This window comes from Delphinapterus leucas, chromosome 12 (genome assembly GCF_059928025.1).
Source record: "Delphinapterus leucas isolate spDelLeu-1000000601 "Yukka" chromosome 12, BTC_Dleu_Yukka2, whole genome shotgun sequence".
In the NCBI taxonomy this organism is placed as follows: Eukaryota; Metazoa; Chordata; class Mammalia; order Artiodactyla; family Monodontidae; genus Delphinapterus; species Delphinapterus leucas.
The window spans coordinates 30,765,748-30,782,356 of record NC_143140.1 but is presented as its reverse complement, the minus strand read 5'-3'; the positions used below and the strand labels follow the sequence as shown (position 1 = coordinate 30,782,356).

Genomic DNA, 16,609 nt, shown 5'->3' with positions numbered 1-16,609 from the left:
CACATATTTTCTAGGCACTGTACTATATAGTTTCACACACCATTTGGAATACATTAAGATTTAGAGATGGAATGACATTTTATATTTAACAACATCGATATGATTCACATTCCTATTAACAACAGAAACAAAATATTTTAATATTGATAGGAATACAGCATAACTCATTTAACTCAATACTGACAGTACGGCTAGTCAGACTTCAAATATTAAAGACTTACCAGATTACTTCTTTATTTAACAATTCAAGCTAACACTACCAGCATGGGTTTAATAATCCATGCAAAAATTTCTGCACTTCAGGTAGATTCCATTAAAGAATAGTTGTCAAAATTCCACTTCCTGAATGTCTTCTAATACTTCTAATATTTCTTCAAATATCTGAGCACTAAATACTGAAGATCAAACTAAAACACCTTTGGGGTATGATATTCTGTTTAAACTACTTCCCTTACCTTTCTGAATGCCTCTGGGCATAACTGAAATACCCTGTTACTTTTCCTGTACCATGTGTTAAAGTTTAAGTGCGTTACATAATTGAATCAACAATTTTTAGAAGATTAATTAGCATCCAGAACAGATGGCAAACAGAACTTTTCATTAATTCCTTAATCTTGATAGTACCAGTTTCCCCCTCAGAACACTCTGAATTCCCAGAAATGGCTTCTAAATACGGAGCCTCTATTTACTTAATGGAGCTTTGCACCCCTGAAAGGAGCTCTGTGGGGTGCTGAGGAACTCAGGAAAATGTGAAACGGGCTGCTTATGAATAAGAATGCAAACTAGGCCCTCTCAGCCTTGCAGGTTTCAAGCGCTATATATCCCTTACCCTGATTGCAACTTCAGCAGAGTGGAGTGGTTTGTTTGTTGAAATAATGAATAGTAAATGGCATCCACTTTAGTGGAAAGTTTTAATTTGTGATTCCCTGAGGCTGTGTGAAATGAAACACCCTTATTTATTCCCATAAATGAAGCCAAATTGCTTCTGGAATTTTTTCTGAAAAAGACCATCTAGGAACACTGATTTGACATATTAGCCTGTGAAATAAAACATTTAATGAATGTACTTTTGTAGTGAAGAGCACTATTTCTATGAAGATTATTGAAGTATGTTCTTACCTGATTAAGTTTCTACTTTTAAAAACTGATGCTGAGGGGCTTCCCTGGTAGCGCAGTGGTTGAGAATCTGCCTGCCAATGCAGGGGACAAGGGTTCGAGCCCTGGTCTGGGAGGATCCCACGTGCCGCGGAGCAACTGGGCCCGTGAGCCACAATTACGGAGCCTGCGCGTCTGGAGCCTGTGCTCCGCAACAAGAAAGGCCGCGACAGTGAGAGGCCCGTGCGCCGCGATGAAGAGTGGCTCCCACTCTCCACAACTGGAGAGAGCCCTCGCACAGAAACGAAGACCCAACACAGCCAAAAATAATAAATAAATAAATTTTTTAAAAGCTGATGCTGAGGTACATCAGGATGTTTAAGCTTGGCTCAGAAATTCAGAAAATAAAAATGTCTATCTTGATTTTACATGTTTTAGTTGAAATATCAGTTACTACTGAAAGCAATCATTAGTGCCCCAATAACACCTTATTATTACATTTTAATAAACAAACAATTCAAATGGATTAAACAGTAGTGAGTGTTGGGAAAGAAGAACTAAAGTTTACCCTTGCAAAATACAGAAAGAGAATTACCTTAAACATTAGTAATTTTAAGATTGAAGAGAGATTTAAATTGACCAAGAGAACAAAAGCACCTTCAAAATTCTTAAATACTTAAGAAATCTCCATGATGAATAATTTGGTGTGCTGCTTTTATATCAATCTAGCTATTTATTAAATCTTCCCTCAGTGGTATTACAGGAAATATTAGGTTAACCTATTCCTTCCCTGAAACGACTAAACAGCATTTACTTAAGAATGTAGATACTCATTTAGGTTTTAGAAGATTATTAAGTGTCTACATTTCAGGTGCTGTTCTAAATCCTGAAGAGACACTGGTGAACACAATGCTTACTATCGATCCCTGTCTCAGTGGAACTAACATCCAATGTGTAGGAGTGGGGAGGGGGGGGAGGACAGAAAATAAACAAGGCAACAAATAAGTAAATAAGATAATGTCAGGTAGGTAAAGGAATAGAAATAAAATAAAACTGAGTAATGGATAAAAAGTGAAGGGGTGGGGAGCTGAGTGCAGGTGATTGAGCTGCGACCTAAGTGATAAGAGACATCTATGGGAAATCTGAGAAATTGCAAATGCAAGTTGGAAACATCTACATGTAGACCCCTAGCACATAGGAATAGAAACGTAACATATATAAAAACAGGCCTTCTTCTAACAGTTGTGGAGTCCAGGGCAAGAATACAAATAGAGGCTCATATACCATATGTCAAAATATTTATAATTTCTAACTCAAGATAACTGGTAAAGGCAACAAATTCCATCCTCCTACGTACCTTCACAAGAATGTGGTGGTATGAGCTCCTGACCTACCCCGCCCCCTCCTATTCTGGACTCAATTGTATACTGCAAGGAACCTTACACCCTCACATGTGGACAACCCAACCTACCCAGCTGAGCCCATTCACAGATCCTTCCCACAAAGAGATATGCCTTGGCTAACCTTCAGGAGGCAAAACCCAAATCCAATAGACACTCCTGAGTTTTTCTCATGTTTAGCTTGACAGTATGCAATGCTGAAACACCCTTTTATCTTGATTTCCACGACATCATAATTTTTAGTTTTCCACAAATTTTTTTGGCAGTTCCTCTGCCTCCACCCATGCCTTAAACATTTTATCCCTTAAGGCTCTGTTTTAATTCCTATTCTTTCTCACTTTACACATCTTCCCTAGGTGATCTCATTCATTTCCATGACCTAAATTATCATCAGCAGGCCAGTATCTATTTCTCTAGCACTTTTTCCCTAAGACTAGCTGCCTACTTGATAATTACACTTGGAACTCTCACAGGCACCTCAAGCTCAGTGTCTTAAACTGCTCTTTACTCTCTTCTCCCCCAACCTTGTTCCAGTCTTCCCTGCTTCTGAAAATAGCACCCTTCCCATCTGAGTTGCACGAGTAAGAAATCTGGAAATCACCCCTTACACTGCCCTTTCCTTTGCCTCCTTCCCCCACATACCACCAATTCTGTTTGCTCAGTATCTCTCATATCCATTTATCCATAACCCCTATGGCCGCTGTCTACATTGTTCAAACCACTATTACTTCTGTTACTACCACAATAGCCTCCTAACTTTCTCATGTAATGGCACAGGTTGAAACTGATAATATTGTAAGATACTCTGGAATAAACTGGAAAAGATTTTAAAGAATCTATTTGGGCTTAACTTAAAAAAGAAAACACTGCTTTTCTCACACTGTAATTTTGAAAAATAAATATAAAGCATTATAATGTTAAACATTGGAATTTTATAAATATCAAATATATTTTTCAAAATTTTAAGAGAATTTTTATAAGTTTTCCTTCATAAATATAACTTTTTAATATAAGCTTTTATAATTGAAATGCCTACTATCAATCCTTATCAAGACTTTTTAAAGATGAACTCTTCAAATTCCTGATAGGCATTATCTAAGAGAACTTACGTTCATACAAGGAAATGAAAAAAGTGTTTAAATATTTTTACAACATTTTAAAATTTACAACAGTTGAAATCATATTTTAAAACTCTAACGGCTCTTCCTGTTATTTAAATAGCAAATATAGTGTTCAAATTCCTTCCAATAACATGAATGGATTTTGAAACCAGCTGAACTTTTTCATATCAAGTATTTCAAAAACAATGATGGAAATTTTATCTGCAGGACACACAGGCACCATCAAATCAGTTGCCTTGCAGCTAGCACAGTGGACAGGAACAAAAAAGAACATCAGCTGCAAACAGAAATGTCAGCTATGTGTCATGTCAGATAATGCCTTGGAGCTGCACCTCTACCCCACCTTTCCAAGCCCTCTCTGACCAGCCACACTGCAGGCACCTGGAACAAAAACCCTCCCAGCAGCCCCATGGACTGTGAAAGACCTAGAATGAAGATGTGGGGAGTAGAAAATACAGAATAAACCCAAATATCAAAGAAATGCAGGAATTTGGGGAGCCACTCTCCATTCAGCCACTCACCGAATTTCTAAGGGGTTGGCTATCTTCTGCGTACTGCAGTTTTGAATATAATGAAGCAGAAAACTATTTCTGAACTTCCTGGAAAGAATAATATTTGACTGGGGTGGGCTATCTTGGTTCTGGAACAGGCAGTAAAGGCACACTTTCTAAGAATAGAGCTCAACCTGAATAGACATGAATAATGAACATTTGTTGGTTGCATTCCCAGCAACCATTCCCTGCTTTGCCCCTCTTAAAAGTCTCTAGATTTTTCTTCTGGTTAGCAGCTCCTCCTTCTCAAAGCTCATGACTCTTTGAGTCCTGGATCTAGGATAAACAAGACATTCGCAATCTTAAACGCCTGTCCCCATTCTTCACTCAAGGGTACAGTTGCCAAGGGCTTAAAGTTCCCTGCTCTTCTGAAACGGCTACCAAAAGAGATGCTCTCTGTCACTGTACTGGACAACGTGATCTCATATGAAAAATGAAACTGCTAGAGCATGCATTCTTAATGGGGGTGATATCATTTCCCAGGGGGTGAAAACTGGGGAGAGAAAAAAAAGTACTCTCTTTAGGTATAAAGCATAAATATGCATACAGTACATAAACATATACACAATATATACGTGGTATTAAAATGCTGGGGGGCCATGAAGAAAAAGTCTTAAAAGGCTCCTTAGGGGATCAATAATGGGAAAAAAAAAAGTTGACAAACTCTGTTCTAGAGCAATGGCAAATACCACAAAAAGCAGAAGACAATAATGGAAACTAAATTATTGATGTTATCATTGTTTATGAAACAAATGACACCTGAAGCCTGTTCTAGCTCTTAGCTTCCCACTTAACTAAGCCAATAAATCCTCTTTATTGTTTAAGCAATGTTACCTTGAGTTTCCTGTTACTCATCACAAAAGTCCTATTAACAGATAAAATATGGAACTCTTTCTCTGAGGTATTATATTGACACATGGCAGTGCAACAGAATATTAAAGTGAAACTATTTTAGTCTGCTTCTGCTAAGCCTCCATGAAAATAGGTGTCAGATACCTTCATATCCCAAATGAGCAAAGTAAGATGAGAATCCCACTTACAACACGCAAAGAGATGGTGAGAAATGGATTTCAAAACTCTTTGCCCTCATCCCCTGGGTACTATAAAAGGGTTAAAACTGAAGACAGAGTTGAAGGTTAGAGAGTAGTTATTAGGACACTGACATGAGGATGGGTGGTGGAGAGTCCTCAAACTGGGAGGGAATTCAAGGAGACCAGTTAAATAGCTTGATGTGTATCTCTGGAAATTTGTGGAGACGCAATCGACTAGTGACTGAAGATGACATGAAATTGTGAGGTTCAAGCTTCCATCTGTAACTCATGAAAGTTAAAGAAGTTAAAAGGAATACAAAGTCAAAATTGAGGTAAACTGAGACAAATTCTCCTCCCTCATTTCTCTGGATTCAAACTACATTGCTTAGGATTCTTTGATTGCAAGTGAATCAGCTTAAATGAAAAACGGTAATTTATCGGCTCATGAAGTCAAAGCACAGAATGGGAGGAGTAGATTGGACCTTGGGGATGACTAGAGCCAGAGACATAAGCAGGGCTGAGAGCTGGGACATTATCAGAAGCTAGTGAAGAGGTGCCAGATAGGAAGGAAGGAAGGAAGGGAGGGAGGGAGGGAGGGAGGGAGGAAGAAAATCTGCAAGCAAATAGGACAAGAATTGATTTTAGATTACTATCAATATCAGAAGTCCAAATCGGTGCATAAAACACAGAAGGAGAAGTACAGTATTGGGGTAGATGTTCAAGATCATGTAGGAAATTCACTTTGAAATGCATCCAACAAAATAAGACAGATGTATGAGTGGATGGATAGACAGATACATGATAAAACAGGTATAGTAAAATGTTAATGATAGCATCTTGGTGGTAAGTATATAGGTGTTTACTGTAAAATTCTTTCAACTTTTCTGTATGTTTGATGTTTTTCTTAACAAAATTTGGGGGGGAAAAATCAAGCATAACAGCATCATGGCTGTAGTGATTAGTCCCTTATCAGCAGGATTCTAGTCCTAAACTGAAGGTATAGAAAACAGATCTTGCACTCCAGGGAAAGTGAGGACTGGCAAAACCTATTCATTCAGCTAGAACATATAACAAATATTTCTTGAATTCCAAATATTTCTTGAATTCCCACTTGGTAGCATCCATTGTATTAAGATCAACGTGTTAAAAAGAGAAATTAGATATGACCTGCAGAGTGAAAGGACAAGGTTAAAAGGTGACCATCCTAGTTTGGGAATTTGAGTAAAAAAATGACAGGTAAAAATGGTTATCCCACTGACTTAATATGCTTCTATTGGGTTACTAGTGCACTAAGCATCACTTCACATGTAGAAATAAAGCTCTGATTTCTCACTTGGACAACTGAGTAGATGATAGGATGCTTCATGGAGACACAAAATGCACACGGAAGAATGTATCTGTGGTGGGTAATAACTTGTGAATTCGCTTTTGGAATCTTGAAGTTTGGGTGCTTACGTTACATCTAAATACAGATGTCCAATAGGTCCGGAATTCAGGAAAAATTTTAACAGTGGGAGAAATTGGGAGTTATCATCATAAAGGTGGTCAAGACCCTGGGTAAGATCATCCAGAGATTGTGCTGTGAGAAGAAATTATTCTTTCTTTCATTCTCTTACCCGTTCACCAAACTACCATTGAGTGTTACTAAAACTACAAAAAATGACAGAATGTTTTCCAGGAGTTCATACTTCTTAATTGCCAAATTCAATGACCTATTTGCAATCCCAAATGAGTTAAACTTACTTCTGTACAGCATTTATTTGGTTGGCTATTCCTTAACTGAAAAGCTCTCCTACAGTGATATTCCGATTACCATTCCCCCACTTTTTTGCCTGTTCCTTTTCGGTCTCATACTGAGACTTAGAATTTGACATTCCCAGGGTTTCATCCTTGGTCCTTAAACCTTCATCTCTAACTCCAATTTTCCCAGTTAGGCTTCAGGTCAAACTGACTAAAGTTTAACAGCTAGTTTAAAACTAAAAATTGTGTTGATAATATTGATACAACACCGGCATTACTTTCAGCCTTATAGATATTCGGACTTAGGTTCTACTAGCCTGTGAGAATCGTAATTGTTTTACTCTGAGCCTATTTTCTCACGTCCTGAAAATGGCAACAAAAATATTTAACTTGCAAGGCTACTGTTAATGATTAAACTATAAATGTAAAGCATCCAGCACAGTGCTCTGCACTCCGACACGTACCATAACACACCCCATAAATTCAGATGAACGACAAATTATGCCAAATTATAAGTATCTACCTTACCTAATATTAACTTCTGTTCGTGAGGCTACATAGTGTTAATCAGGTTACACGCGCTGGCTCGCTGTGTATTATTTTCTTTAGAATTTCTCATAGCATCAGGGACTGGCTCAAAGTAACAGTAGCAACCGCTTCCTTCCAAACACATTGAGGGAAACACATTTTCCAAGGCTTTTTAAGAAACAGTTCAGTTTAGCTTAGGGGTGAAACTGAAAAGCTTCGTAACAAAAACTCAAGCCAACACTACCGTCCGTCTGCAGGATTCTGAGGGAAAAGGGAGCGGGGTCACAACATAGTTCACGAAGCGGAGTACAAACCGAAGGTTTTATCTTTCCCGCCGATTCCTAGAGGACCAACCACACTGATATTCCATCGTGCTCTGCGCCACTTCCGTTCGCGCGTTTTAATTACGTCACGCGCCAGTTCTCGCGGTATCTTCCGGTTGCTGAGGCCCTTTAACAAAGATCTCGCGAAATTTGTCCAACGGGTCCAATCTAGCCTCTCACCCTCCTCGACTCCACCCCCAACCCGTCCTTCCTTTCTCTGTCTCTGTCACCAAACTCTCTCCTCCCCTCCCTTGAGCTCACCGCCCACCTCTGGTTTCCGATTTTAGGCCGGAACCGGAAGTCTTGTGGGCGGGGCCCGGCGGAGGAAAACGCAGCGGAGCCTGAGCCGGGACTCGGCTGTGGCCGCAGCCCCTGTCCCCGCCACGGATCGCCGTGGCTCCAGGTTGAAGGTCGGTCCGGAGGCCGGTGGGCGCGGGTCTCCCCCGGACTGTCCGGGCCGCAACCTTCCCTGGCCCCCCGGGTTCCGCAAGGGATCATGTCTACAGCCTCCGCCGCTTCTTCGTCCTCCTCGTCTTCCGCCGGTGAGATGATCGAAGCCCCCTCCCAAGTCCTCAATTTTGAAGAGATCGACTACAAGGAGATCGAGGTGGAAGAGGTGAGCGAGGCCTGGCACGGAGGCGCCGGCCCCGGCCGGCCCAGGTCTCTCCCTGGTCCCGACCCTTAAGGCGCCTCCTCGACCCCTCTGTTTCGTGGGGTCCACCCGGGTGTCCCCACACTCCACGGAGACCGGGTGTAAAGGGGACTCTCCGCGTTCACCTGCTCCGGTGTAGCTCTCTTTTTTCCTCACTTCGGCACTCTTGAGTTTGAATTTGCTATTCCGGTGCCTGGATTTGGGTCATCTCAAACAGAGAAGGATGAACTGGTGCGGTCGTGTGGTCCACCAGTTCTCGAATCTGTTCAGTAGTAAAATTCATCAAAGACCATGGCCGTTTTGGAGTTTTGGTTCTCTAAGGCATAGTGTTGTTAAGGGCCAAGGATTTTATTATGTTCGACTTCCAGCTCAGCGTCTGGCGCCCAGTGAGTGTTCTATGGATGCTTGATAAATTAATACATCCCCAGGTCTAACACAGTTTCTCCCCGAGTACGGAATGGTTCTCAGCTTAGCCAATTCCATAGAGCAGTAGTCGTAATAGTAAGTGTTCTGCCTTCAATTAGACTACTTTAGATTGATTTCACCTTTAGTACTGTGGACTGCTATACGATGAAAAGATGTTTCAAGTAGCATATTCTGAAAAGATAACTAATGATTTCGGTGACAACCAGAATATATCAGACCAAAAATCGCTGTTAGAAAACCCGAATCCATTCTTTATTCTGCAATAAATTATTTTAGAGCAAGGTAATAATGTGCCTTTAATAACTGCTTCTTTCCAAATTCACAGAGATTGGTTGTAAAGTCCACAAAATTTAGAAAAGTAAAATCTGTATATATGTAAAGATACACTTTAGAAAGTGTTAAAACTTTGGTTGAAAATTGTATCTGCTATTTACCATTTGTTTATCATTTTTAAAATGTACTAAGCACCTTACATTACATACACCAAAAAGAACCCTGTATGTCCTATATTACAGACTGTCAATTACCTCTACTTTAAAAATTCAAAATTATTTTTAGGTGGTGGCAAGCTAAAAGTAGTGAGATAATTATCCTTCAACAAATAATTTTTTTCTATGCATGTTTTGGAAGAATAATGGATTATTTAATCATATTTTTACTTGAATAAAATAACCTTAAAGGTCACTGAAAACAACCTCATTTTACAAGACAGTGTAAGTGGGAAGAGCAAAGCCTTTGGAAGGAGTTAGATGAAGGTTCAGTATATCAGCTATGCCACTTATTAGCTGTATGATTTGGAGGAAGTCTCCTGACTAACCTTGTTAAGCTTTCATTTCCTTAACTGTAAAATAGGGATAATAATTTCTATTTCATTTTATTTGTATAACAGATTTTATTAGGTAATACATGCAAAACACCCAACACTGCCTGACACACATTACTAGGAAACTGAGTTACAGAGAGGAACAGTGACCTGCTTTAAGGTCACATGGCTAAAAGAAGGACCCATAGTTTGGAAAGAGGGGGGAAATTTGTGTGTGTGTGTGTGTGTGTGTGTGTGTGTGTGTGTGTTCTATTGAGGCTATGATAAATTCCTTTTTAAGAATTGGATAGTTGATCCAGCTTTCATGGCTAACATTCTTTCTTTTTTAAGAATGAAAATTTGGTGAGTCAGTATAAAAGAATTACAGTTTTTAAATAAGCATTTACGTCTGCTCTGTGGTGAACTGCTATGCTTGTAGACTACAGATTGTCATATAATAATAACTTGTACTTCATGGTCTTCCAAATGCTTTCACAGACTTACATCATTTGGTTTTTACCACCTTAGTTTTCCCACACTACTTTCTAAAGCATTTTACATTCTTGGTTACTAAGGTGTCATTTATCATTTTACTGCTCTTCCTCCGAAGCCACTTAACTTCTGATTGAGGTTCTGTTTCCAAAGACCCTTCCTTCAGTTTAGATAATGTTTCAACTTTTCTTTGGTATTTTTAGGACATTCCTGAGGAGTAAATTTTTGTTTGTATCTGAAGTTTTCTAATGTCAGGCAGTCATCTAATTTTATTCTTCTCACTTTTTTATTACACAGTTTAATTTCATGTTAAAGATTGAATTTAGACTTTTCTAATGTTAAAACTGTTACATAATTTTCATTATATTCTTTATTTTCACATTAAAACAGTGTTGCATAATCTAGGGTGCACAGCACTCAGTAACTATTTCTTAACTTAGATTCTACTTCTGGCTTAAAATCTTGAATAAGAGAACAGAGAAAGGTGACTAAAAACAAAAAGTATTTTATGTTGCTTTCAGTATTTTATGTGGTACCAGTATATTGCGTATAAATAAAGAAAATCATATTCTGTTTCTCAAATAAGTGTAATTGAATCAGCATTATATCGATTCAGTTGGAAACTATGTAAGAAAAATACTCCAACCATAAGCCAAATATGCATTCATTTCGTAGGTGCATATTTTTAAGGCATCAGCTGATTTTACGCCTTACATTTCTAATATTTCTAATATCATGACTCAGTAATATCAGCGTGGAACTTCCTAAATTCAGTTCTGATATCAAATTATGTCAGGTCTCAGCATCAGAAACCTATGTAGGTACTTTTTTTTTTTTTAAAGTCATTTAGCTTTTGTCGTGGATCTGAGTGTAGAGACTGTTGGAATAAACTGTGAGGTATGCACATTGTGGACTAGCTTGCAAGAAGTGGTGAAGGCAGTGTGTTGTGGTAAAAAAGTGTACCCAGTAGGCTGGGTATTTAGAAAATGTCAATGCCATACGGATTTTGCCATAATGTGTTTCAGTAACTTTGAGCAAGTCACCTTATTTTTCTGGGCCTCTGATTTCTCATGTAAAATAAGAGATTGAACAAGATCATGTAAGGTCTCTTCCAGTTCTAAAATGAAAACACATTATTGTTTGCAGTATTTATGCTGTGTTTCCACGGTAAGCTTTAAGAACAGTGATCATGACCTCTTGTGGACTGTAGTTTGTGACTAACTAATCCTGGTTAAATAGGGCAAATGATACCCCCATTTTACAGATATTGACAAATGGTCATAGAGTTTGATTTGCCAGGTGCCTCATGTCTAATTAAATGGTAGAGCCAGGAAATGAATTGCGATTTCTCACTCCTGAGTCATTTGCTCTTTCCTTTTGGATTTACAGGGTCACTTTGGTTCTTTCTGAAGTACTCTGTAACCAAACCTTATTGTAAGAATGGGGAAACAAAATACTGATTTCCTTTATAATAGTTGGTCTTGAGCATTTAATGAACAGTGTCTTCTGTGGATAATACTGCTAAGATTATGGAAGATGAATAGAAGGATCCTAGGATTCTCTCCTTAAAAACTTTGACTTACTGTGAGGCTAGATTTTTAGGACCACAAATTTAAAACTATGAATGTAATGTAAATTGAGCATTTAACCCATAATTTGAAAGTAGAGTTTATCACAGAAGGCTCCATTGAGTGGGAAAGATTTTGAAACTACATTTTGAATAAAGTAAGCATCAGAGATTGGGAAAGATACTAAGATGAATTTTCTTAGCAGTTGTTCCTCTGCCTCTAATGCTCTTCCCCCCAGAACTTCAAATGGCAGACTCCTTCTCACCATTCAAGTCCCACTTCAAATGTTACTTCCTTAGAGAAGCCTTCCCTGAGCAACCTAGATCTTTGTCATTTTTGTTATCCTTCATGGCACTTACCAGTAACCAAAATTATGTATCCCCCCAGCAAAGTTTAACCTGTCTTATTCCCACTTGTAACTCCAATGCCTAGCATCTAAAGGTTTTCTATAAATAGTTGCTGAGTGAGTAAATGAAGTTACCACAGCATAATCATGAGAATTTTAGTGTCCATCTGGTTCTCTTATGTGGTCTGGTTCTTTTATGTGATATAACCTGAGGTTAAGATAAGTTAGTGATTCGGCTAAAGTAGCATTTACACTAAAAATGAAATCCGATTCTCTTTGCAAATGTTGATTCCATTACAATCCATTATACCTAGCAAATACTTTGGTTTAGCCAGGGGTAAAAGATGCTGCAAAGGGCGAGGTGCTGAGAGTAAGCCATGTATTGGTGGGCCTTTACTAAAATGCTAGAAAGACCGTATTTAGTATGGTTGCTTTTTAAAGGGGAGACCCACAGTGTTGATGTCAAGAATAGCATATGTGCAAGACACATATAATCATTGCAGCATTTATATCTTCTTAAGTTTCATTATGGAGACATGCAAAGATTTTGTTTTAAAGGGAAATACAGGAAGAACTTTGGTAGTGATGTACATTTTGTAATTTTACGTTATAAGTATATGGGCAACTGATAACAGAGAAAAACCTAACTTACAGTGGCCTGAATAAACTGATTCTATAGATTTGTTAGTCAGTATTAATATTATGAACATCCAGAATTATTAATAAGCTCTTCCACGTGAAGCTTAGTAATTATTGTATTCAGTAGAAATCTGTAATTGTTATCAGTGAAGAGGTAACCACAGCGGTAACTTTTATATTGTGCATGTGTAGCTTAAAAGATGACATGGGCATATTATTTGAAAGAAGGGCCTATTAAACAGGTCGGATGTCTTATGGCTGGTTTTAAAAGACTGCATGAAAAAGTCAAAAGAAAGTTTGAATAATCAAAGTTTTCCTTTTATGTTATCAAGTCTGTCTTGTCAGCAGATGGCAGTTCTACTCTGCCACAGTTTATTAATAGATATTGAAGTTCTGAAATCGTTGGAGGCTCCAGGTTCTAACTGATAAATGTTAAGATCTATGCTTGTTCTGTCATGTTGCAAATTTCTAGCCAGAGTAGTGGCAGCACAGCCAGGGTCCATTCACATAGACCACAGAACAGAGCCAAAGCAAACTGACAGCTACAGTCACTGAACTAAAAATAACATGAATTGGGCACAATTAAGAATTATTTCATAGTAAATTAAGAGCACAGTGGCATACATGCTTTTCCATGTAGTTTTAGTTTAGGTGGTTTTTTGTTTTTAAAAACCTGACTTGAATAAAGGAATGGAGTAGTCTTCCGTCTTAAAGAAATTAGTTTTTAAAGGGGTTGCTTTCTTTAAACACATACACCAACTTCTGATTTTGGTTTTTGTGCCTTTTAATACTAATTGTATGGAAATATTCTATAATCATCTCTCTTATTCTTCTGTACTTTTTATTAAGAAATTAAATTTAAATCTGCTTTATTACATGAGACTAAAGTTGTGGACCCAAAACCATGAGGGCTAAACCATAGGGGGAGAGCTACATATAATAAGAGAATTAATCTGAGAACATTTTAATTTAGAAAACATTCATAAATTCAGAAGGAAATATTTCTAAATTGATTTCCCTTTTAAAACCAAAGTTCTCTTTGCATTCGTCTGTTCTTCTATTTTTACATCTGAGGGATTGTGAAAAGTATCTGAAATATTTATTTCTAGGTTCATCATTTTGGATGGATGTGTGTGTTGGAGGGGATACTTGTAATTTGGATGTGCACCGTTTTTTACACTCTTGGTGAAAACTGATCCTTGGGGAAAGCTGTCAGTTCAAACTAATTGTTAATGATAATGTGTCAAAGAACCTTACTAAGATATGAATGCAATCCAAAAAGCATATTAGATTGTGAACTTGAGTTAGAAATTTGGTAGTAAGTAAAAAGTGACTTCCTTCCAGTGTTTTGTAGTTTGAATATTAGCTTTTTCATTGTTTACCTCAGTTGCCATTGTGTCGCAGTTTGCCATCTGTGCCACTCTTTTCTCCTGATCTACCATGTGTCAGGAAAAACATTAGGTTGCTCACAAGAATTCTCCTTTTCCTTTCTTCCTGCCCAAGATGTCATGTCCATATTATTTATGGAAAACTTCAGCAAGGGAGGACTCTCTGGTCTATGTCATGGTTTCCAGTGAAGTGTCCTGTCTCACAATTATGGTTTTAATATAACCTAATACAGTAATTCTCAAATATCACAATCACCTGAAGGGTTTGTTCAAACACAGATTGCTGGGCCGGACCCTCAGACTCAGTAATTCTGGGTGGGAACCTGAGAATAACATCTTCTCAAATTTCCAGGCAATGAAGATGCTTCCGGCCCAGAGACCACACTTAGAGAGCCATTGGCTTAATGCTTTTGCTGTTTTTATGTCTGCTTTCTTCTTGAAACTCTTCTTTTTTGGCTTCTTGTGGCACTTTCCGGGTTTGCCTGCTACCTTATTGACTGCTGCATCTCAGTGTTTGCTGGTTCCTTCTCCTCTGTGTTCTAAATGTTGAAGTGCTTCAAAGCTCAGTTCTGGGACCCCAGTATTTACATGTTATTTTTTGGTCACAGCATCCGGTTGATTGACTAGAACTACCAACTAAATGCTGATGACTCTCCCAAGTTTTTATCTCCTGCCTGACTTCTCCCTGACTCATGTTTCCACTTTCTTTCATGATATCTCCGCTCGGATATCTAATAGGCATCTTAAGTTTTATATGACTAAATCAGAACTCTGTGCCGTTAAAAAAAAAGAAAGAAAATCTGCTTGCTCCAGTCTTTCTTATCCTTCATTAAACTGGTGCTGAGTCTAGACGTTATCCTTGATTCATCTCTTTTCCTGTCCACCTGTCCTGCCTGCATGCAGATCATCATTGACTTTACCTCTAAAACCTATCCCAGATCTGCCCATTTTTCTGCACTACCATCAACCTTGTCCTCAAAGCTCTTCTCTCTTGCTTGGGCTGCTTTTACAGCCTCTACCTGGTCTCTCTTTGTATATATGCTAGCTTCCCTACAATCCATTCTTCACACTAGAGCCAGAATGATTTTTTTTTTAATGCAAAATCATGTCACATTCCTCCTTAAATTCCTCTAATTGCTTCCCATTACTTAGACTGAAATCCAAACTCCTTTTCATGGTGCCAAGAGCCGTTCAGGATCCAGAGTCTGCCTCTATCTCCAGCTTTATCTTTTTTAATTTTTTTAACATCATCATTGGAGTATAATTGCTTTACAATGGTGTGTTAGTTTCTGCTGTATAACAAAGTGAATCAGCTATATGTATACATATGTCCCCATATCCCTTCCTTCTTGCATCTCCCTCCCACCCTCCCTATCCCAACCCTCTAGGTGGTCACAAAGCACCGAGCTGATCTCCCTGTGCTATGCGGCTGCTTCCCACTAGCTATCTATTTTACATTTGGTAGTGTGTATATGTCAATGCTATCTCCACCTTTATCCTGCATCACTCTTCCCTTTTCCCACTATGCTCCGCTCACACCAAACACTCCAAGTATTCCTCTAGGTCACCACTAAAGTATCACCTTTCTCAGTGAGGCCTTGCAGGACTATCCTGTTTAGAACTGGGGTGGGGGTAGTGCACGCACGTGTACACACACACACACACAATTATGCTGCTTTTCTTCTTAGTGCACTTATTAGTTTCTAAAATTATCTTTTTTAAAAACATAAATCTTGCTTCCTCTTTATGTGTCTCCCTCCACGAGAATATAAGTAGTTAGAGCGAGGATTTTGGTTTGGTTTGTTCCCTTCTTTATCTGGAATGCGTAGGATAACGCCTAGTCTATAGATGGGGTTCAAATATTGTTGAATAGGAAATGAGGGGTTTTTTTCCCCCTTTAGGGCCTTTACTTTAGTTGTTTCTTCTTCTTTTTGCTTGGTTCCATGTGTCATTCAAATATCAAGTTAGTAACCTCCTCAGATGGCACTTCATACTATCCAGCCATAAGTTTCACCAGTCTCTTTGTCACATTATTCAATTTTTTGGTTTTCTACACAGCATTTATTTTACAAGCTGATATTTTTCTTATTCATTTTTTTGTCTATTGACTGTCTTTTCTTTCCTCTCCTGGCCCCCCTTAATTTGAAAGTACATGCCTCGTAGATCAGGGCCTTTGTCTTATTTACAGCTGTATCTCTTGTATCCCAGATGGATATAGTAGACATTCAAGAAATATTGGTTTAAGAAGTAAAGAAATGAAGTTCATCATTCTCTTGGCATTAGCCTCACTTCACCCCTCGAAAGCAGGAGATCTTACCCATTTTTCCCTGCTTGCTGACTAGGCCTTCCCCTTTGGCTTTCATTGATCCTCTGAAATTCAGCTGAGCTCTACATTTAGCTCCCTGTATTTGAGCTGTCTACCATCCAACAGCCTCCTTCCTGCAGTCAGAAAACTCTTCAGTTACCTTGTTTTTCTCTTGGCAAGAGTTTTTCTGTATCATTTCCCT

General features: G+C 38.5%; 1 protein-coding gene across 3 annotated transcripts in view; it reads left to right on the top strand.

Annotated features, from left to right (window-relative positions):
- The first annotated feature begins 8,085 nt into the window (after nt 1–8,085).
- MAP3K7 (mitogen-activated protein kinase kinase kinase 7) overlaps nt 8,086–16,609 on the top strand; it is a 70,138-nt gene continuing 61,614 nt past the window's right edge. For 2 of the 3 annotated variants that reach the window (XM_022552757.3, XM_022552748.3), the window contains exon 1: nt 8,088–8,405. In XM_022552757.3, the coding sequence (XP_022408465.1) occupies nt 8,286–8,405 (120 nt within the window). In that variant the 5' untranslated portion in view covers nt 8,088–8,285. Of the gene's footprint in view, nt 8,406–16,609 lie in introns of all 3 variants that reach the window. The other variant, XM_089921871.1, reaches the window with a different exon arrangement.